This window comes from Saccopteryx leptura, chromosome 3 (genome assembly GCF_036850995.1).
Source record: "Saccopteryx leptura isolate mSacLep1 chromosome 3, mSacLep1_pri_phased_curated, whole genome shotgun sequence".
NCBI classification, from domain to species: domain Eukaryota; kingdom Metazoa; phylum Chordata; class Mammalia; order Chiroptera; family Emballonuridae; genus Saccopteryx; species Saccopteryx leptura.
Window position 1 is genome coordinate 359,068,477 of NC_089505.1, and position 18,524 is coordinate 359,087,000.

General features: G+C 52.9%; 1 protein-coding gene across 6 annotated transcripts in view; it reads right to left on the reverse strand.

Annotated features, from left to right (window-relative positions):
* Nucleotides 1-510: 510 nt before the first annotated feature.
* MTSS1 (MTSS I-BAR domain containing 1) overlaps nt 511-18,524 on the reverse strand; it is a 152,134-nt gene continuing 134,120 nt past the window's right edge. For 3 of the 6 annotated variants that reach the window (XM_066379477.1, XM_066379478.1, XM_066379482.1), the window contains 8 exons: nt 15,739-15,896; nt 14,192-14,299; nt 12,418-12,515; nt 9,839-10,049; nt 5,459-5,653; nt 3,999-4,172; nt 3,469-3,631; nt 511-2,814 (listed from right to left, as the gene is read on the reverse strand). In XM_066379477.1, the coding sequence (XP_066235574.1) occupies nt 2,114-2,814; nt 3,469-3,631; nt 3,999-4,172; nt 5,459-5,653; nt 9,839-10,049; nt 12,418-12,515; nt 14,192-14,299; nt 15,739-15,896 (1,808 nt within the window). In that variant the 3' untranslated portion in view covers nt 511-2,113. Of the gene's footprint in view, nt 2,815-3,468; nt 3,632-3,998; nt 4,173-5,458; nt 5,654-6,517; nt 6,638-9,838; nt 10,050-12,417; nt 12,516-14,191; nt 14,300-15,738; nt 15,897-18,524 lie in introns of all 6 variants that reach the window. The other 3 variants (XM_066379483.1, XM_066379480.1, XM_066379479.1) reach the window with 3 other exon arrangements.

The following is an 18,524-nucleotide window of genomic DNA, read 5'->3' on the forward strand; positions in this document are numbered from 1 at the left end:
TATTTATACAAGTTTAGAACAAAAATCTGCACAAGGAGAGGTCAACTCTCAGTACAAACTAGCAACTAAACCACAATAATTTACCTTTAGAAACAATTTCTTTTTAGCTGTGACACTGCTTTTACAATATGCAAAAACACAAACAGAACTACCCAAGGTGTTTTGTCACATTCTTTCTACATTGAATTTGGCAACGTTTTTATATTAAATTTCTTCAGATTATACTAACGTTTAAAAACTAAACAAGTGAAAAGCTGTACCAAGGTACAGTTACATCTGTTTATTTCAAAGGTTTAAAATACCGTTTTTATCTACTGTAATTACCTTGCAGTGATTTCTGCTTTTGCAAAAACCATCTCAAGCATCATATGCACAATGCATCAGCTACTTTTAGTCATCAAGATTGGTGGGCTAAACCACAGGCACTACTGTTGCTTATATTGTGTAGAAGGAGCTTGTTTTTCAAAGAAAAAAAAAGCTTAAATAGTTTTCTAATAATCATGCCTTTGCTTTAAGCCATAACATAAAATGTCCTTGAGCAATCACAGCAGTGTTAAATGTTAATATATAGAATTAGTGACTATACAGGTACGTTACTCTCACATCTAATGCAGTTATGTATTAAAGCATAAGATTATGTAATTGAAGATAAGAGCCAACAGAAATCTGCAGGGTCTGTGGGAGCCACCAAGCTCCCATCATCCTTGACAAGTTCAGTCACTTAAGGAGCACTTTCAATTGTCCCAACTTGCTAAGAGAGTTGCTTTCTTTTCCGTGCTTATATTCTCCAAACGTGACCCCTGTAAACCTACAAATCCCTGTTGGCTTTAGGGGATGGGCATTATAACTAATTTAACTTTCACTTAAAGAAGAAAAGACAGAAATCCATTCCAAAAAACATTACCTAGAATACATTAAAAAAAAGGAGACAGTAGTGGTTAGATTCCCAATGACAATAAATAAATCCTCCTCTGTTCATTATTTAGTATGAAGCCAATTAAGAAAAACAAGCCCCCAGATTGGTAAACACATTGGCGAGTTGCTGGACTCAAGCTGCTTACTCTTGTTAAATCCGCTCGAGTGTTTCTTTTTCCTTCAAAATATTTGGGCTTTTCAACGTGCCCAGCCTGCTGGGCACAGTTAAGTAAAAGGCATTTGCTATATCTAAGAATTCCCTGCTATCACGTTTAAATGTCTTCACACTTTCAAAACTGCCTTACCCTTCCGGATGTATCTGGATTCGATGAAAGTGGGTACACCTGACGAGTAACTAAAGTGGGGGACTGTCGACCCAGTGGCAGCAGCATGCACGGGACTGGAGGTGGGTGCTGTGTGCAGTCAAGAGGAATCGTGGGAGAAAGGAAGTCCTTAAACACCCTACAGAAACAAACACTGCAATCCAGTATGGCTTATTCGGATGCATTAACCATGAAGCTACTAGAAATTCAACCTACGAGGCTACTCTTAAATGTGACAGGATCGGCTATGTGGACAGTGTGCCCCTCCCACGGCCCTCCCCCCAATCCCTACAGTCTACCATCTCCAGGCGGACTTCACACGGAATATTGCTCCTCAACTCTTCCTACTGCTTAGCTCATTCAGAACAGTCTATTTAAATGGAGGTTTTTTTTATCCCTTACTGTTTTGTTTGTACATTAAAATAACTCGAATTTGCTTCTAAGCCAAACTACTACAGTGCATCTACAAAAGCTTGCAAGAAAAAAAGAAGTTACCCTTTTCTCTGAAATTAACTACTTTGTGGTTTCCCCTGCCCTGACCCGCCCTCCCCGCCCCCCCTTATGCATTTAAAATTTTACAAAGACTTGTAAAAAAGTTTAATGGAATTTGGCACCTTCAGAAAAATCAAAAGGGAAACTAAGATTAAAATGTGCAGAAAGAAAACTGTCAATATTTACAAATTAAAAGATCAAGATTATGTCAGTTACATAGGTTGCTTTTAATTCTTATCTAAAGGTGTCGAGTACTTTCAAAAGAGCTGTATTCTGAGTTGCCTACAAAATCTTTTGTTTGCTTAGAGATTGGAATGGATCGAGACAGATTAGGTTTTATCGATGAAACAGTTCGTTCCCCGGGGGCGGCGTTCCTTCTGAGCCTAAGAGAAGCGGGGGGCGGAGCGGTCGTTTGTCGTGGTCTTCTTCAGCTTCACACCCCTTCGGATGGCGTTCAGCATGTCTTCTCCTTGCGGGGTCTCCCTCGGGCTCAGGTCTGCAGGGTCGCCCTCTGGCACCTGGCCCGGGGAGGTGCTGGCACTGGAGGCTTCCCTCTCCTGGTCTTCGGCCTCGCTCTCCGGAATCGCCTGTCTGTGCTCCTCTGGGATGCTTGGCTTTGGGCCTGGAAGAGGGGGGTTGACGGAGGCGTGGCCACTCCACAGTGAGGAGGGCATGCTGACGACACCCTGGGGGCCCTCACCCACAGATGGCGACTGGGGACTGTGCTCACCCCTCTCCTCTGGCCCATCCGGAGGGGCCGGCAACACCCCGGGAAGGTCTGGGACGGTTGGGGTCTTCACAGGGATCACAGGCGTCTTGATGGGGATGGGACCAGCTCCGATGGTCCCCCGGCGGACGGAAGGCTTGGTGGAAGGGGTCCGTCGGATGGTTGCAACCCCCGGGGTGACCATAGCAGGACCGAGCGTGGTGGGGAGGCCAGCAGTTGAGGCGGGGCGCTTGGCTTGGAACATCCGTCGGTAGGACTGGCTGATATCACTGTTTCTTGGAATGGTGGAGGATTTGTCAAACTCCTGCTGATCGGCCTCCTGGTCACCACTTACAGAGAAATAATCGTAATCTGAAACTGATGACAGGATTTGATTAGAGATCTCCAAGGCAGCAGCACTGCTTTCTGATTCTTTCGTGTCAGGAGGACGAAAGGCCCAAGAGGCATGGTGCTTCAGCCCATCTCATCCCAAGCCTTCCCCGGGCTTCTGCGCCAGCCTTAGAGACAGGACGTGTGAGAAACCCTCGTTCTGCTCAGTGATGTAGCTAACCCTGGGCACCTGACCCGTGCTGGACGTGGTAGGCCCGCACTCAGACACTGTGGAGAGGTGACAAGTGTAAGAGGGCCAGGCTGAGGCAGAGCTGCCCCAGCACCTCTGGGAGGGGAGGGTGGGAAGGGGTTCCACAGAACTCTCTCCTGTCCAGTCCAGAATTCAACATGAGGAACAATCCTCAAACAGACCGTCTCACACCGCACTATCTCCCTCATCATCAACACGTTAGGGAGAGCTATAAGGTAGATGGAATTACTAGCAATGAATCCCTGAAAACAAGGTACACAGTAGGTCCTAGCAATGAAGTGTGCTCACCTCCTCTGAAAAAACAGCATCCCATGGCTGACGGGAGTGGTTCTGAAGCCGCTGGCAGCCAGGGCTTCTGCAGTGGCTCAAAGGACCACCCCTCTGCCCTGGCACTGCTCGGCAAGCCCCGCCGGAAGGGCCCGCACCCGTACCTTGGGAGGGAATGGTGTCCTCCGAGCAGCACGGCGTGGTCGTCTGGGTGCTGTAGCCGCTGGAGCACTGCAGCGAGTCCCGGCTGCTCCGCTGGGTGTCGAGCTGGAGGCCCCGCGACAGGGCCAGGGCCAGCTCCTCACAAGCCTCCATCTCCTCCCCAGGCTGCAGGTTGGAGGAAAGAGACATGGACAAGCCACCAGGGCTATGACTCTCTGGCGTGATGTCCCCAGGGCCTTTCCAAAGACCTCTTCCAGTGGGGACCTGGAGATTACTCTTAGTCTGTTCCTGTGAACACCACTTTTCAGTGGGCCCAGGGATTATGAACTTGACTGGGTCCTCCCCAGGCTCTAGAAAGTTCTACGAGTCTGATTCCCATACAAGGCTTTTCTCTGGGAGAGCAGGGAGTTGGGGGAAGGGGCTCAGATCCCTCCAGCTGCAAGGCTGACTTGCCCCCGGTGGCTGGTCAGCATACAGCCACCGGCCAGGTCTACAGGGGCCCAAAACCAGCTATAAAGAATAAGAGCGTCACCCTGTTGGGCGCTGACACGGTCATGCTCCGTGGCCTTTGCGCCTCCTCCGCAGCTGCAGGCGCGCCAGCGGCCGCCGCGGGTCCTCCTCCGCCGGGCTCCGGCTCCCGCTTCTCTTTGCGGCGCTGCAGGGTGTTCACCAGAGGCTGATCATACGGTCCTGGCTTGGCCCAGTCCTAAGCAGAACAGCGTGGTCAGGTACCAGGGCCGCTGTTTCCATTTGAAGGGCCATGGACCCTCCAGACAGCTGCCCACAGAAGGCATCTGGTCCCTTTAGGGGACGCTCAGGCTGGGACAGGTCTGCAGGCCCCTTCTATTCCCTCACCCAGCTCTACAGGGAGTGGAAAACCCCTTGGGGACACCCTGGTTACCTCCCATTTCCTCATGTCCACCCAAAGATGAAAAACCCTCCCCAACCAGGCAAGTGGCCTGTGCAAGACTCTTGGTTAACAGCTGACCAACTGTCTAAGGCGTCTGAAGGCACCGCCAGTGGAGATCGAGTCCCCCAGGGACCAGCCCCCCCCACCCCGCCCCTTCTGATGTCTGAAGGAACTCCTCTCCCAAATGACTTTGCTTGAGTGGAGTGGCCACCAGGGGGCGCTACAGGAACTGCAGCCACTCTCCCTGAGTCTGTACCTCCACTTCAGGAAAACTGGGCCCCAAAGGGCACTTGGGGATGTGTCCTCTGAGGTCCTCACATAGGAAGGCAAGATCCCAGGGTCCACTGGGAGAATTTTGAGAAGTCTGAGGGGTCCACACCACTTGTGAGGGATGAAGTTAAGACCTGCCCTAAATGCTGGCAGCCTAGGGACCTACTATTCAAATTAGGGACCTCCGCTCAAAATAAAGCACACTAGCCTCCGAGCCTCAGTTGGACTTGTTAGGAAACAATTTTAAAACTTTGTTTTTATATTAAAGCAAACATATCTTAATATAAAACAACTGAGACTAAAAATCAAGTCTGTGTATACTTTTAACATAAAGGACAGTAAGCCAAAACTTATTTGGGGGTTATGGTGCTGTTACCATGACCCAGTAAGAGCATCAGGGGGAAAGTTTGGGGGACATGGCCAAGGAGGACAGTCCCTCCCAGCCCCTGATAATAGTGACACCCTCAGGTGGCCCCCAGGAAAGCAGAACTGAGGCATTGAACTTGGAACAGACACCCCTGCAGGGTCACCCCTGCATCTACTCTTTCAGGGGGGCTAACTCCTGTTTAGTAACAGGGGCCTCTGCAATCTCAGCTCCCGGTGGCCATTTCTATCTCGAAGCTGCCGACCGCTTTTTGGCTTTCCCGGTGGGACTTGGCCGAGGGAGAGGTGTTATGGGGAAGAAGGCAGAGTGTGAAAGGAAGGGGGAGAGGGGTAACTGAGGTGAGGATGGTGGGACAGAAGGAGGTGAGCACGAAGGCAATGAGAGAGGAGGGGGGAGGGGAGAGGGAGGGGGGAGGAGAGACACAAACCTTCCAGCTAGGGATCTGAGATGACGGGAACATGCCGGGCCCAATGGTGTGATAATGAGCGCAGTCTGGAAGGTGGACAGAGGTGACCCGAGGGAGCAGGCGGGAGGCGGGCAGGCAATGAGGGAAAAGGCTTGCCCCCACGGGCCCCACATGGGACTCACTTGATAGACTATAGTGAGAAAACCCGTTAGACAACTGGAAACAAAACAAAAAAGGGGGGAAAAAAGGAAAAAAAAAATTAATATAACAGGACGAGTGTGGGGATACAAGATGGCATTGACATTCAATGGAGGGGAGACCTGAGTTAACATCTGGCTCTGCTGCTCGCGGATGACCCAGGGCGCAGGAGGCAAGAGCGGCGTGCACAGGACGCACACTTATTTACTGGACACCAAGCAAGCCTTCAGTCAAGGAAATACTTCATCTCTACCGGAAAACAGTCTGGAAATTGATCAGCATCCTTAATCTGTGGCGTTCTTGGTGTTTGAGTATTTAACTAACAGAACATCCTCTCATGGCGATAGTGATTTGCTCATCTCATTATGCGAAATTTTAAAACTCGCAAGCGTCTTTCAACTGAATCTGTTCATTCTAGGTTTCCGAAATCGTCACGCTGTGCAGATTCCAAATTCAAGGGTGGGGTGGGGTGGGGGACAAGGGGGCAGTTTGAAAACCAGAAAGCGTAAAAGCACACAGCCTCCGGCGCAGGGCAGTGTCACATCCGACAGTGGGGTGGTGAGGTCACGGCAGGCGGGGTGCTCAGGAGAGGGAGGGGAGATGGGTGGGCACACAGCACTGTGGCGGGAGGAAGCCTTCACACCTCCGCGTTCCCCATAGCCCTTCCTCTCCCTCGGGACAACCTCACGGTCACTGCTTGGGAGGCCAGACGCCCACTCGAGAAAATGCCCTTGGCCTCACTCCCCCATCCCCAAGCTCTTGGTGTCAACTGGGAGTCTCCGGGTTCCTGCACCTGTGACGTGAGCGGCAGGCGGGGGAGGGGCAGTGAGGAGAGGGGCCGCTGCGGCCGGGACCCCGGCGGCTGGGACCCCAGTCGGTCACCTTCTCTGTGGAGGCCCAGGCGCCCATGGTGGAGCCTGAGCTGACTGAGGTGGGCGAGCTGCACTCGCTGACCGACTGGCAGGTTTCGGAGGCTTCCGAGGAGGCCGAGCTGGACGAGTTCTGCGGCGGGGCAGGGGCCACGCGAGGGGGCCGGCAGAATCCGGGCCGCACGGCACCAAAGAGTAACGGTAAATTAAAAGCGAGGACAAAAACAGAAAGAGGTGGGGGTGGGGAAGAGCACGCAGAGCGAGAGACAGACAGACGCAGACACAGGAGAGGGAAGGATGAGAGAAGCAGAGCGTTAGGGTTATTTTCCCCCAAAGTTGCATCCACAATGAGCTTTCAAGCCCCTGAAGTGAAGCATGAGATCCAGCAAGGTCCGGACCGCCAGAATGCAAGCCCCCCAGGACCCCGATCTGTGGGTGTCTAGTCCTGTGCTGCCACATGGCAGGTGTTTGAACTCGCTGAATGGATGGATGAGTGACAACGCCCATCTCTTCCGGGTACACTGGGTCCCCTCGGTTAGTGCGCTGGGCCCACCCAGGCATTGGCTTTAGGCTTTTTTCACTGAACTGCGAACTCTGGCTCATGTCATTGGTTTAAACAAGCCCAGCCCCCTTGGTGTCTACTGTTATCTCCCCCGAAGTGTGCCGGTATTCACTGTCTGGGAAGAAGGACTCCTGTTTCTATCCACTCCTTCCACCCGCCCCAGACAGGTTCCTGCACAGGGACAGAGTGCTAGCTCTCCATCCTGCAAGGGCAAGAGATTCAGGAGACATTCTGCACAGCGCAGGGGGCTCCACGGAGTCAAAGCCAGCGCAGGCCACACGGTGGCCGCCCCGCCGCTCCCGGTGCCTGGTCAGCGGCCCAGGACCGGAGTCCAAAGGTTTGGCTCTCAGTAACGTTTCTGCCACTTGTCAGTCAAGGAATGAATCATGGGCTTCATCTCTCTGAACCTCAGTTTTTATCTTTAGAATGGTGATCAATAATATCCCTAAACAGGCGAAGAGGAAACGAGGTCTTACATGTCTGTGTATGTCTGTGTCCACGGGGCGTAACCCAATGTAAAGGAAGCCCGCTGTCCCTGTGACCCGCCAGCACTGTGTGCTCTGGCTCCTCTACTTCCAGCACGTTCACCTTGAAAAAAGGACCAGCAAGCCACCGCGGGGCTGCCGGGTTCATGTCTCTTTTGACTTCTGCTCATTTTTTCCCTAAAGAACCTCTTGCTTTGACTGAGTCAGCCGCTCTGGGGCGAGGCCCTCACCCCACAAACACAGGCCACTCACGGGTGAAGGCACAACTCGAGAAGAGCGGAGTGGAGGAGAATGGGACCATTCTGAATGTGTTCTGTCACTTGGCACCTGTCTCTGCCCGTGTGACTGCGTGAAGAAATGACGGGCTCTTGTCCCCCACTGATGCGTGTCCCCTTCCTCCCAACCCAAATGCAGACAACATGGCTGCCTTCAGGAGACTGCCTCCCCCGGCCTACGTGGTTTGGACAATTTCCATACATTTCCTCTCTACCTTGTAATTATAAGTAGCAGTAGTGCCTTTTTTTAAAATAGATTTTTCTATTAGATTTGGCAGCCTCCTGAGCTACTGAAACTCCCCTGAGGCTGCCAGCCAAGCACATCTGGGTGCCCGCTCTGAGATTTCGGTAAGTCCCAGCACCACACCTTCTGCTTCCCTGGGCGTTGCTGGGGGCAGAAACGCTCGCTCCGGCCTGACCCACACACGCAATCTTTGACAGGAAGGCAAAGCACATGGCCCCTCTTTTTTTAGAAATGGATGTCAGTCAGTGCACAAGACTCGGTTAATTTGTCAGTTGATTAAAAACACACAGAATTATGCTGCACATCAGCCTGGCCTCCCAGGAACTGCAGCGTCCTGCTTCCCGGATGTGCCATCACTCACACTCTGCTTGGGAGCCCCACGGCGTGGTTTAGTGCCGCGTGTGGCGGCGGCGGATGGGGGTCAGGTGGGGGACACCCTAGAGACCACACCAAAGCACCCCAGCTGGGACAAGCACATCAGAATTTAAAGCTGCACCTCTTGGCCCAGAGCGCCTGACACTGCGTCTCTCTCCGGGAAGGCAGAGGCCACGGTCACCTGCGACAGCTGGGAAACGTGGACAGGGGCAGGGAGCCGGGAGGCTCTGGGTCACCGGGGTCAGACACATCAGGCAGGTGACCCACAGGCCGCAGTTCCCACAACACCTCAGCTGCTCCTTCTACACAAAGTGCTCCCCCAAACGCTCCCCCGAGGGCCCCCCGATGGCCGAGGTGGAGCAGAAAGGACTCTAGACCAGGTGTTAGAGACCTTCTTCCAGGTCCTCAACCTGCAGGTCACATAACTGCGCGACTCAGGCAGGGCACTTACAGCTCCGAGCCCCCACTTCCGCATAGAGCAGGGACACGATACCCTGTGTTGTTGGGAGGACTACACAGAAGACACACGTAGAAGGGCCTGGCACAGAAGAGACAGTGACTGTCAGGCAAGCAGGATACTTGTACAGACAAGACAAGCACGTGACTTTCTGAGTCCACGGGATCTTGGACCCATGGCTGTGTATACAGGACCAGCTTGAAGCCACCATGCTTGGCAGATGGCGCTGGGGGGCACCCTGAGGTTGGCACTTCCTGGTCTCTCTGTTGTGCCGCTTGGTAAGTGTGAGGCCAAACACTGGCACCAGGGAGAGAGGACAGAGAGGGGAGCAGGTGAGAAGTGGTCCGATGCCCCGCCCACTCCTGCTCCGGGTCCCGCTGGACCGACTGGGTTGGGCCCGGAACAGCCCCTCGTAACCCACTGTGGCCGAAGGGACTCCATGCCCCCCTTCTCCCAGCGAAGGGCTGCGAGGATTCGTTCTCATTCAACAGAGAATGATCAAAGGAACCCAAGAGGGACAAAGAAGGGGTCCGAGGCCCTGCCCCATGGCGGAATCTCAGAGAGAACCAGAGATGGGGGAAGGGGTGACCCCACTGCGCAAATGCCCATGAACCACGACGTCGTGCTAAGCCGGGCACCTACGGGGGTGTCAGAGAGTAGCCAGACTTCTCCAAGTCTTGTCTACTCACGTGTGAGAACTCCCCAAAAAGCAATGTGGTGACTCAACCGTAATGGCCGTGAACACAGGCCGCAAGCCCAACTTAGAGTGTCCCTCCCTCTCCCTTTTGGGGAACAACACCTCTGAAGATGAGAAATTATACCAGAGCTTTCTCACGTCAGAAGCCACAAAGTTTGTCCAAGCCAAGGTCCTTCCAGCCACCGACGGGGGTCTGGGCACCGGTGGACGGCTGCTCCCGGAGCCCCGGCCACCCTTACCTGGTTGGGGGCCTCTGGCGGCATGGGGGACGGCGACTTGGACTGGAAAGCGTCCTGGGATATGAACCCTGAGTCGTGGGAAGACACGCTGGACAGGCGCACAGGCGCCTGCTGGGCCAGGTTGGAGCTGCGGCAGCGGTAGTGTGAGCTGGGCGAGTGTGAGTGTGAGCCACTGGACCGCGAGTCGCTGCTGTTCACGCTGTTCAGGCTGCTGTGGGGGCGAGCAGAGGGGGCGAGGGGGACAATGTCATGTAATCAGAAACGGCAGATCCATCATTAAGCTAGTAAACAAAAGCTTATTCTTCCCGTGAGCCGGGGGGTGGGGGCAGCCTCCAGGACTCAGTTCCCTGACGATGTGATGAGGTGTCTTTAGCACAGAGGCCTAAGATTCTGAAAAGTCAGGTCCTGCCCAATTCTGCCATGTCAGCGGCCGCCAAAGCCAGGGGACTGATGTCTGTGGTGTGAAAAGAGACGGGGCTGCTCTTATCTGCCGTTGGCCCGCAGACACCACGGCTGTACCGCAAAAGCCACAAAGGCTTCAGTGTCCCCTGGATGGGTGTGCCAAGCGTCACCCTTGGCCAGGAGGCCAAGGTCAGCCAGCCAACCACTGCTTCGGCATGGCGGGCACCGACGGGCGTCTTGAGGTGACTTCATCCCATCCCAGGTGAGCCTGGGGCAAGGCCATGGAAAAACCACAGCAGCAAACTGGCTCAGTGCATGTTACCTTGGAGTAACAAAGCTTATGCTTTCATGGATGGCTTCCCCGAGCACAGCTGTTGCTCTGTTAAAATATCTGTGGGCCTGGCGCTAACGGTACCCCTGGCAAGAACGAGGCCGCTTTCCGCCACTACAGGCAATCCACGTGGGCTAAGCCGTTTGTTTCTGAGAATAAACTGTAAACAGGATGTCGAGAAATCACACGCACCCTCTGGGTGTTCCGTCTGCGTTCCATTTCCAGTCGGAAGAAATATGCTCTACAGTCTGTGTAATAGCTCGGGTTATGAAAACCAGAAAACTGAACCAAGTCCCCCGGTCCCCACAAGCAGGGCTGACATATAACGGGCAGTTCTAGGAGCGTCGGAAGGGATGAAACTAAGACCCCAGGCTGGGACTCGAAAGTTTGTGGTGTCTGCTCCTAATCCTGAAAGAGATTCCTGTCAAACTGTGCAGACCCTGACAGCCAGGAAGGGGGTCAAGGCCCGTGTGACTGTCCTGCACTGCGGAGACTTGGTGTGTAAGTTCCGACACTGGCGTGTGCTGGGAGACTCCGCTGCTGCTCAGAATGGTTATCCTGACTCTCGCCTTCCCCTCCAGTCAGTCAGCCGAGGGCACTTGGGGACTGACAGGGAACCATGTCCCTCCCTTCCAGCAAGCTCACTGCTGGTGACAGTGCATCCGGATTTTCTATTGACACTAAAACTATAAGAAAGAAAAGATACATGTGCAGCTTTGCTTTATACAGATGAGATCAAGTTTTCTTGGTTACCAAAGGACAAACAGAAACAATAGATTTGTCAGAGCCACAGGCATAGACACAAACGAGGACATGAAGCAACCACCATTTTCAGGCTGCACAAGGCCAGGGGGCAGGGTCCTGCCTGGTGTCCACTGGACAAGCTCAGGCTGCACAACGCCAGGGTGCAGGGTCCTGCCTGGTGTCCACTGGACAAGCTCAGGCTGCACAACGCCAGGGTGCAGGGTCCTGCCTGGTGTCCACTGGACAAGCTCAGGCTGCACAACGCCAGGGGGCAGGGTCCTGCCTGGTGTCCACTGGACAAGCTCAGGTTGCACAATGCCAGGGGGCAGGGTCCTGCTTGGTGTCCACTGGACAAGCTCAGGTTGCACAAGGCCAGGGGGCAGGGTCCTGCCTGGTGTCCACTGGACAAGCTCAGATATGAAACAAAACCCACGCATGTGTGTACAGAGACGTAACCACACACAGATCCCTCCTGCTCTTTTGTCTTGATACGCATTCACAGGAAGTAGAATTCATGCGGCTGTGAGACATCAAAGCAGATCAGTATAGGTGGAGCGCATCAAGAAAGACAAGTGACCGAGTTTCCGTCCTTCAGGAAGAGAACAGACTCTGCCATCAGCAAGCCAAGGAAGGTTTTCTAATAGAAAAATGCTAGGACACCGTTTTGCAGACGGCAGAACCGATCCAGTTGATTCTCACTGTGCGTAACTCATGAAGAGCGACAGTGGTTAACTTTATGTAGCCCTGAAATAAAACCCGGGCAAACTGAGGGCACAAGACACTGTTACTCCCTCCACTTGTTCTGGCAATGGCAAAATCAGTCCATACGGGAGTAAGAAAATCAAATGCGAATTCCTAAAGTGGGAAAATCTCGACAACATGCAACTGAAGAAGAGGAAGCGACGTTCCCTCTTCCGGGGCCGACGGGGGCTGTCCCCAAAACGGATCCAGAGACTGAAGAGTGAGACCAAACTCACATGGAGTTCTTGCAGCCGATCATGTCCCCATTTCCTGTTTAAAGCGAGCCGTTCTAAGAGGTGAAGACCGTTCTGCTGCTTACACCAGCACAAAGGCTTGTCCTGAGGGCAGCGGCTGCACTTACCTGCAGACACTTGACTTGCGGGACATGGTGGTGCTGGGGGAAGAGGGTGGCGTCTGGTAGGACCAACTGTAATCAGAACCTTTCAAATCCAAAATCACCTACGGGGAACAGAGCCAGGTGGGTAAGTGAGGTGCTGACAAGGGAGACATTATCTGGCAAATCTGAAAACCCATAACCATCAAAATTCTGCTATCATCGAGGGGTGGGGATTAAAAAAAAAATGTTGTGGGTTTTGTTCTTTTTTTTTTTTTTTAGTTAAAAAACCACACTACTGGCCCTGGCCGGTTGGCTCAGCGGTAGAGCGTCGGCCTGGCATGCGGGGGACCCGGGTTCGATTCCCGGCCAGGGCACATAGGAGAAGCGCCCATTTGCTTCTCCACCCCCACCCCCACCTTCCTCTCTGTCTCTCTCTTCCCCTCCCGCAGCCAAGGCTCCATTGGAGCAAAGATGGCCCGGGTGCTGGGGATGGCTCCTTGGCCTCTGCCCCAGGCGCTGGAGTGGCTCTGGTCGTGGCAGAGCGACGCCCTGGAAGGGCAGAGCATCGCCCCCTGGTGGCCGTGCCGGGTGGATCCCGGTCGGGTGCATGCGGGAGTCTGTCTGACTGTCTCTCCCCGTTTCCAGCTTCAGAAAAATACAAAAAAACCCAAAAAACAAACAAACAAACAAAAAAACACACCATACTACTAATCCATTAATGTCATAATACTTTTTCTGAGACAAGCAAAAAATATAATTAATTGGGGGGTGGGTAAAAATGAAATATCAGTGAAAAGGGGGAGAGGGGGAGGTTTACAGCAACAAATAAATTTATTACAGCCATTTATACCCACGGCTAGAATTCACAGGATTTCGTCTTATAGCACCCACCACAAAGACGGGCATGGTTTCAGGATTTGCTGATCTTGCAGTTTAGCTATTTGATCCTCAATGGTCATTTGCATCCTATCTGACCAAGACCCGATATTGCTATAATCTCAGGCAGAATCAAGAGCAAATCAATTCCTCCGTTATTTCTACGTCTGTCTCCTTCGCTCGACAAAGAACCACTTGAGTGTAAGGTTTGCCTTTTATTCCCATAGTAGCTGCTCAGTAAGTATCCGATTACTGAGAGAATGCACATTGTGCTCTCACAAGAGCAAGTTCACAGGATGGAAAATGTAAGCCTCCAATTTGTCTTCTGAGCTGGCTCTTCAGGGGGGTGATAAGAATTTTATCCAAAGGGCAAAAGCCAACATGCGATTTATCAGTTATTCCCCTAGACATGTCTCTTCCTATCTGACACGGTGTTAATATCGCATGAATCAGACCATAAGTACAAAAAAATGTCATCTTTTTCTTAAGAGACAACCTCATGTATTACTTAATTAGAATGGTTCACAATGACCACCAAGTCACGCCACAGTCACGTTCCCGTGAGAGTGTATTTCTAGAGGGATGATGAACACCGTGATGAACAACACAGGCTCTGGAAATTGACTGCTTGGTTTAAATCTCAGTTCTAGCACTAACTAGCTAGGTGAGCCTGGCTAAGTGACTCTACCCAGGGCCTCAGTGTCCCCTCTGTAAAATGGGGACAGAGTGAAGATTCGCTGAGGAAGTCCATGTTGTAGAGTAGACAGCAGGGGCTCCACAATGGCTAGCGATGACGATTACCATAGGCCGCAGTGGAAAACATGAATATGGTTGTGGATGGGAGACTGCCTCAAAGGACCCCCGGGACCTTGAACTTCACCTCATTGGTTTGTGCTCCCGAGTGCTTAACCGACACCCCTACCTGCTCGCTTGAGGAGGGCAGCTTGTGCGGGTCCATGGTCAGACTTTTCAGGTCTTCCGATATGGTCTGAAGGTGAGTTATTTCCCCCAGCATTGAGATTTCTTCTTCCTGAAGGACAGTCATTCACTACACGTCATCATCGGAGTGACTCACTCCCTCATCCCGGCCCAACTGTTTGTTTTTGTTAGGGTCACTGTCTAACCCAGTGGTTCTCAACCTTTCTAATGCCGTGACCCCGCAATACAGTTCCTCATGTTGCGGTGACCCCAAACCAAAAAATAATTTTGGTGGCTACTTCATAACTGTAATTTTGCTACAGTTATGATTCAGAATGTAAATACCTGATAGGCGTTATGTATTTTCCGATGGCTTTAGGCCACTCCGCTGGGGACGCGACCCACAGGTTGAGAACCGCTGGTCTAACCCTTTCATCTGTTCAGCCAAGAACCCCCCTCCCCCCCGGTCTGGTGCATCTTTCCTGAAGGTGCAACCAGCCCTTTCTTTTGGAAACGAAAAGGAAAAAGGAATCTGTCTTAATCGGAGTGGCCCGTGTGACCCAGGCAGAGGGGAACCAGAGCCAGAGCGGACCGTGGCCTTCCTCGCAGGGTCGGGGGCCAGCACGTGTCCTCTCACAGGGCCTGCCGCCCATCCCCCTCCACAGGGTGGGGGTCTCATCTGAAGTCACTCTGCTTTGACGATAACACAGGTCACAGATATTCTGTCCAAGAGCTACGGTCTTTGTGACAGCACATGTGCTCCACAGAGGTTAAGTCCTCCCTCCCTTTCCTATTTTCACTACAAATTTAACAAATGGCGCGTGACACAGGAACACGGGGATGTGGGAGAAACAGCTGTCCTGTACCCAAGTGCCATGCTGGGCTGTGGGTCCAGGCAAGAACGAGCCGTGGAAAGGTCTACGCCCAGGGCAACGACGCGTCCTCGCGCACTCCGCGTGGGCTGCGGGAGGCAAGCTGCTGTCTCCCTGTTGGCTTTAAGGACACCTCCGGGGGAAGTTCTCAATTATGGTTTGCAAACGATTTACTTAAAAAAAAATAAGCCTATTTGATTTGTTCAGCTCTTCCTATATTAATCTCTCGGTCACTTCACGATAGTCAGCTTGGCCAGTGGGTCACAAAATCACCTGGGGGGGGGGAGCTGTTTAAAACACAAGTGTCCGGGTCCCCACGGCCAGAATTTTGGATTCACTAGGTCTGCGTTGGGCCTGAGAATGTGCATTTTTACCGGTTCCCAGGTGAGGCTGCTGGCCTGGGGAACCCACTTTAAGAGCCACTCTGCTAGGCTTTCTTGACTTGAGGAGAAAAAGTGAGCGGAACGGCCAGTGCTAAGAGCTGAACGAGCAGTGGGCCCTGCGGCCAGCAGCAACGAGCAGAGAGACACGGGTCTCCAGAAGAGACTAATCAGTCACAACGCCTATCATGGCTCCTGAGACACAGCCAACTCCCAACGACTTCATGATGGGTGGATAAATAAAGAAGAGTCTCCTCCCACAGGCACGCTAGGCCTTCTGGAACTTTCCACTAACTTACGATCACTGGCCGCAGCATAGAGATGAAGGTGCAGAACCGGCCGCGTTCTTCGATCAAAGCCTTCCGGACTGCCTGCTTTTCTGTTTCTTCCAACAAGAGATACTTATCGTTGACATCTTGGAGGGCGCTGTCCAACTGAGGCTGGATGTCGCCTCTTCCTGCAAACAAAACAGAGACCCACGCGTGGCCTGCTGAAATACCAGCTCCTAGGACACGGCCCCTCTTCCCTTGGGTGCTAGAGTGGAGAAACGACAATTGGTTGCAACTTTAAAAAGTGATTTAGTTAGACCCAGAAAGGATTTCAGGTGTCTGTTTTTCCAGGAGTAGACATTTCTGATTTCCAGTGCGCAAAGGGCGTTCAGATCCTGGCTTACTCCCAACGAGGAAGGTGTCCCAGGCTGACTCCTCCTGACTTGCCTTCCTGCCTTAGGCATTCCACCGAGACTTCTACCAACAAAACCCCGGGACTCGGCAGCCAGACAGAATTCTTTCCTCTTAAAATATCCTGAAGAGGCTAAAGGGATGAACAAGGTGAGGGCCCGTGGATGTTTCCAAACTTGGGCACGAGCTGGGTTTGCTGGGTCAACCTCCATCAAAGAGGCTCTGTTTGCACAGAATAGAAGTTTCTATTCCTGAAGGCAGAGGTGGCTGGTGGCACCAGCTCTCCTGGCTCTGGGGGCCCCTGGGACGCCCTGGCAGTTAGTTCAACTCCCCAGTGAGGAGTCCTGAATGATCTTCCTGTAAAACAAACCCCATAACAAAAAGACTGACAGCCGGGTCTCTGCTGGTTAGAAGCTAAAGGTGGTGTCAGCGCGGAGCTGGGCCGGTGGCCAGCCAGGTCCACAGACCCCAGTACAGAGGCAACCATTTCTAGAGTTTAAAACAGGGTGTTAACTTTTTAAACAATGCTTGAACTTGGTCAGCAAACTGTCTTATACATGAAGTTTGATCAGAACACTGTTGCACACCATCATTTACACACTGAGATGCCCACTCTTGCTACAACTGCAGGGCAGAAGCTCTGTGATGGAGACTTTACCATCGGTGGGCTCTTCAGAGAAAAACGATGCTGATCTAGAAGACAGACATGGGCAAGCAGGCCCTGGGGCAGGTGGAATGGCCGCTGTCCATTTGGGAACAAAAGGGTGACCGCCTGGGGGGCCAGGTCAGGAGCCCCCACACTGGGCTCGTCATGAGGGGCTTCACTGCTCACCCAAACCAGAGAAAGAATTTCTAAACTTCTTCAGGACAGGCTCTTGGGCTCTCCTAGCCCCCGGTACAACGTCATGTGTGCACACAACAAGTGCTCAACAGATGCTCGTTTTAAACACAGGATATTAGAGATGGAGGTGGCCTCAGGGGTTATCTGAGCACTCCTGCTGGAGTTTCACGGGAGGTCGAGGCTTAGAGGAGGCGGGGGATCCAGGGTCACCTGGGGGAAAGGCAGAGAGCCAGGACAGAGCCCACAGAGCCTGGTCCCTCTACCACTGGACTCCGTGACCGCAGCCCACCACCAAAGCCCACCAATGAATGCTACCACCCTCCTAGGAAGGCTCCCGACCGGCCACCATGGAACCTTCTGAAGAATGACACAGAGAACTTTAAATGCAATGCATCATTTGGTCTGAAACAGAAAAGGGGCAGGGGACATCTCCTTTTCCTGAATGTAGGAATATATTCTGTATTTTCTCTCACAAGTCGATGAGAAGGCTTAATTGGGAGCAAAGGGTCAAGAACGTCCCTACAGAAGAGGTCACTGAGTTTTAGGAAGGAAGTCACTTAGAAGATGGCAATTAAGCTCTGAGTTAGCACAGAGAGGGAGAAAGAACCCTCTGCAGTCAGAGGTCAGCCCTGGACATGCCGCAGCCGCCCGCACGGCACCGCGAGCACTGTGTGTGTGCCCCGCCCTCATCACGCCGGCAGACAGGTAGGGTGGGCACCACAAGACGCAGCACTGAGTCCCATGGAGCGCTTTTAGCCAACAATCACATCACGTAATTGGCTGTTTAAGAAGTTTCCACATATTTTCAAGGTGACCCCCTTACCCCCTCCCCTCCATTTAGTCACCGCCTGCCCCTCAGGATAATTCCATCAGTCCTTCTGGTACCTCCACCAGTGCTTCCATTTCTTCTGCCAGGAGGCAGGGGGAGCCATCCCCACACACAAACCTGCCTGCCCATCCACCATGGGTCTCAGAGCTTTCAGCGGACAGGAAGCCTTTACAGACACTCTCCACTGTCTCCCTCTCGAGGACACACACACACACCGTCCCCAGACACACGCCCCAGGAAGGAAGCCCAGCTCGCCTCCCCTATGAGAACTGTGGGTTTGCTCTTCCTCCACTTGAAAACGCTGGCTCGCACGCCTGACCCCACAGGCGCGGAATGTGCATGTGACACGGGCCCTGGGCAGTGACGCTCTGCTCCCGGTGCCCTCAGCGTTCCCCGTGCCTCTGCAGCCCGCAGAGCGGCGTGGCCACTCCCGGCCCTTCGGAAACTCTCTAGGTCTCCTCTACGATGTTCTAACCTACGAGACATGGGGGGCTGCAGGCCGAGTCGGAAGGCTCTTAGCTTCAGTGTGGGGGGAGATTGGGGGAGAGAGCCGACTGAAACGCATAGTGCTTGACCAAACCGGCTCGGATGTGCCTCAATGTAGCAGCCGTCCTCTGATTATCCACCTATAACTCATGAGTCGTTGGAGAAACATGGACCTTGACTCCCTGTCACAAGTTACTGGGCATGCATCTATCTGTAACAAGTGACAATGACTTCTAGAAAAGTAATCTC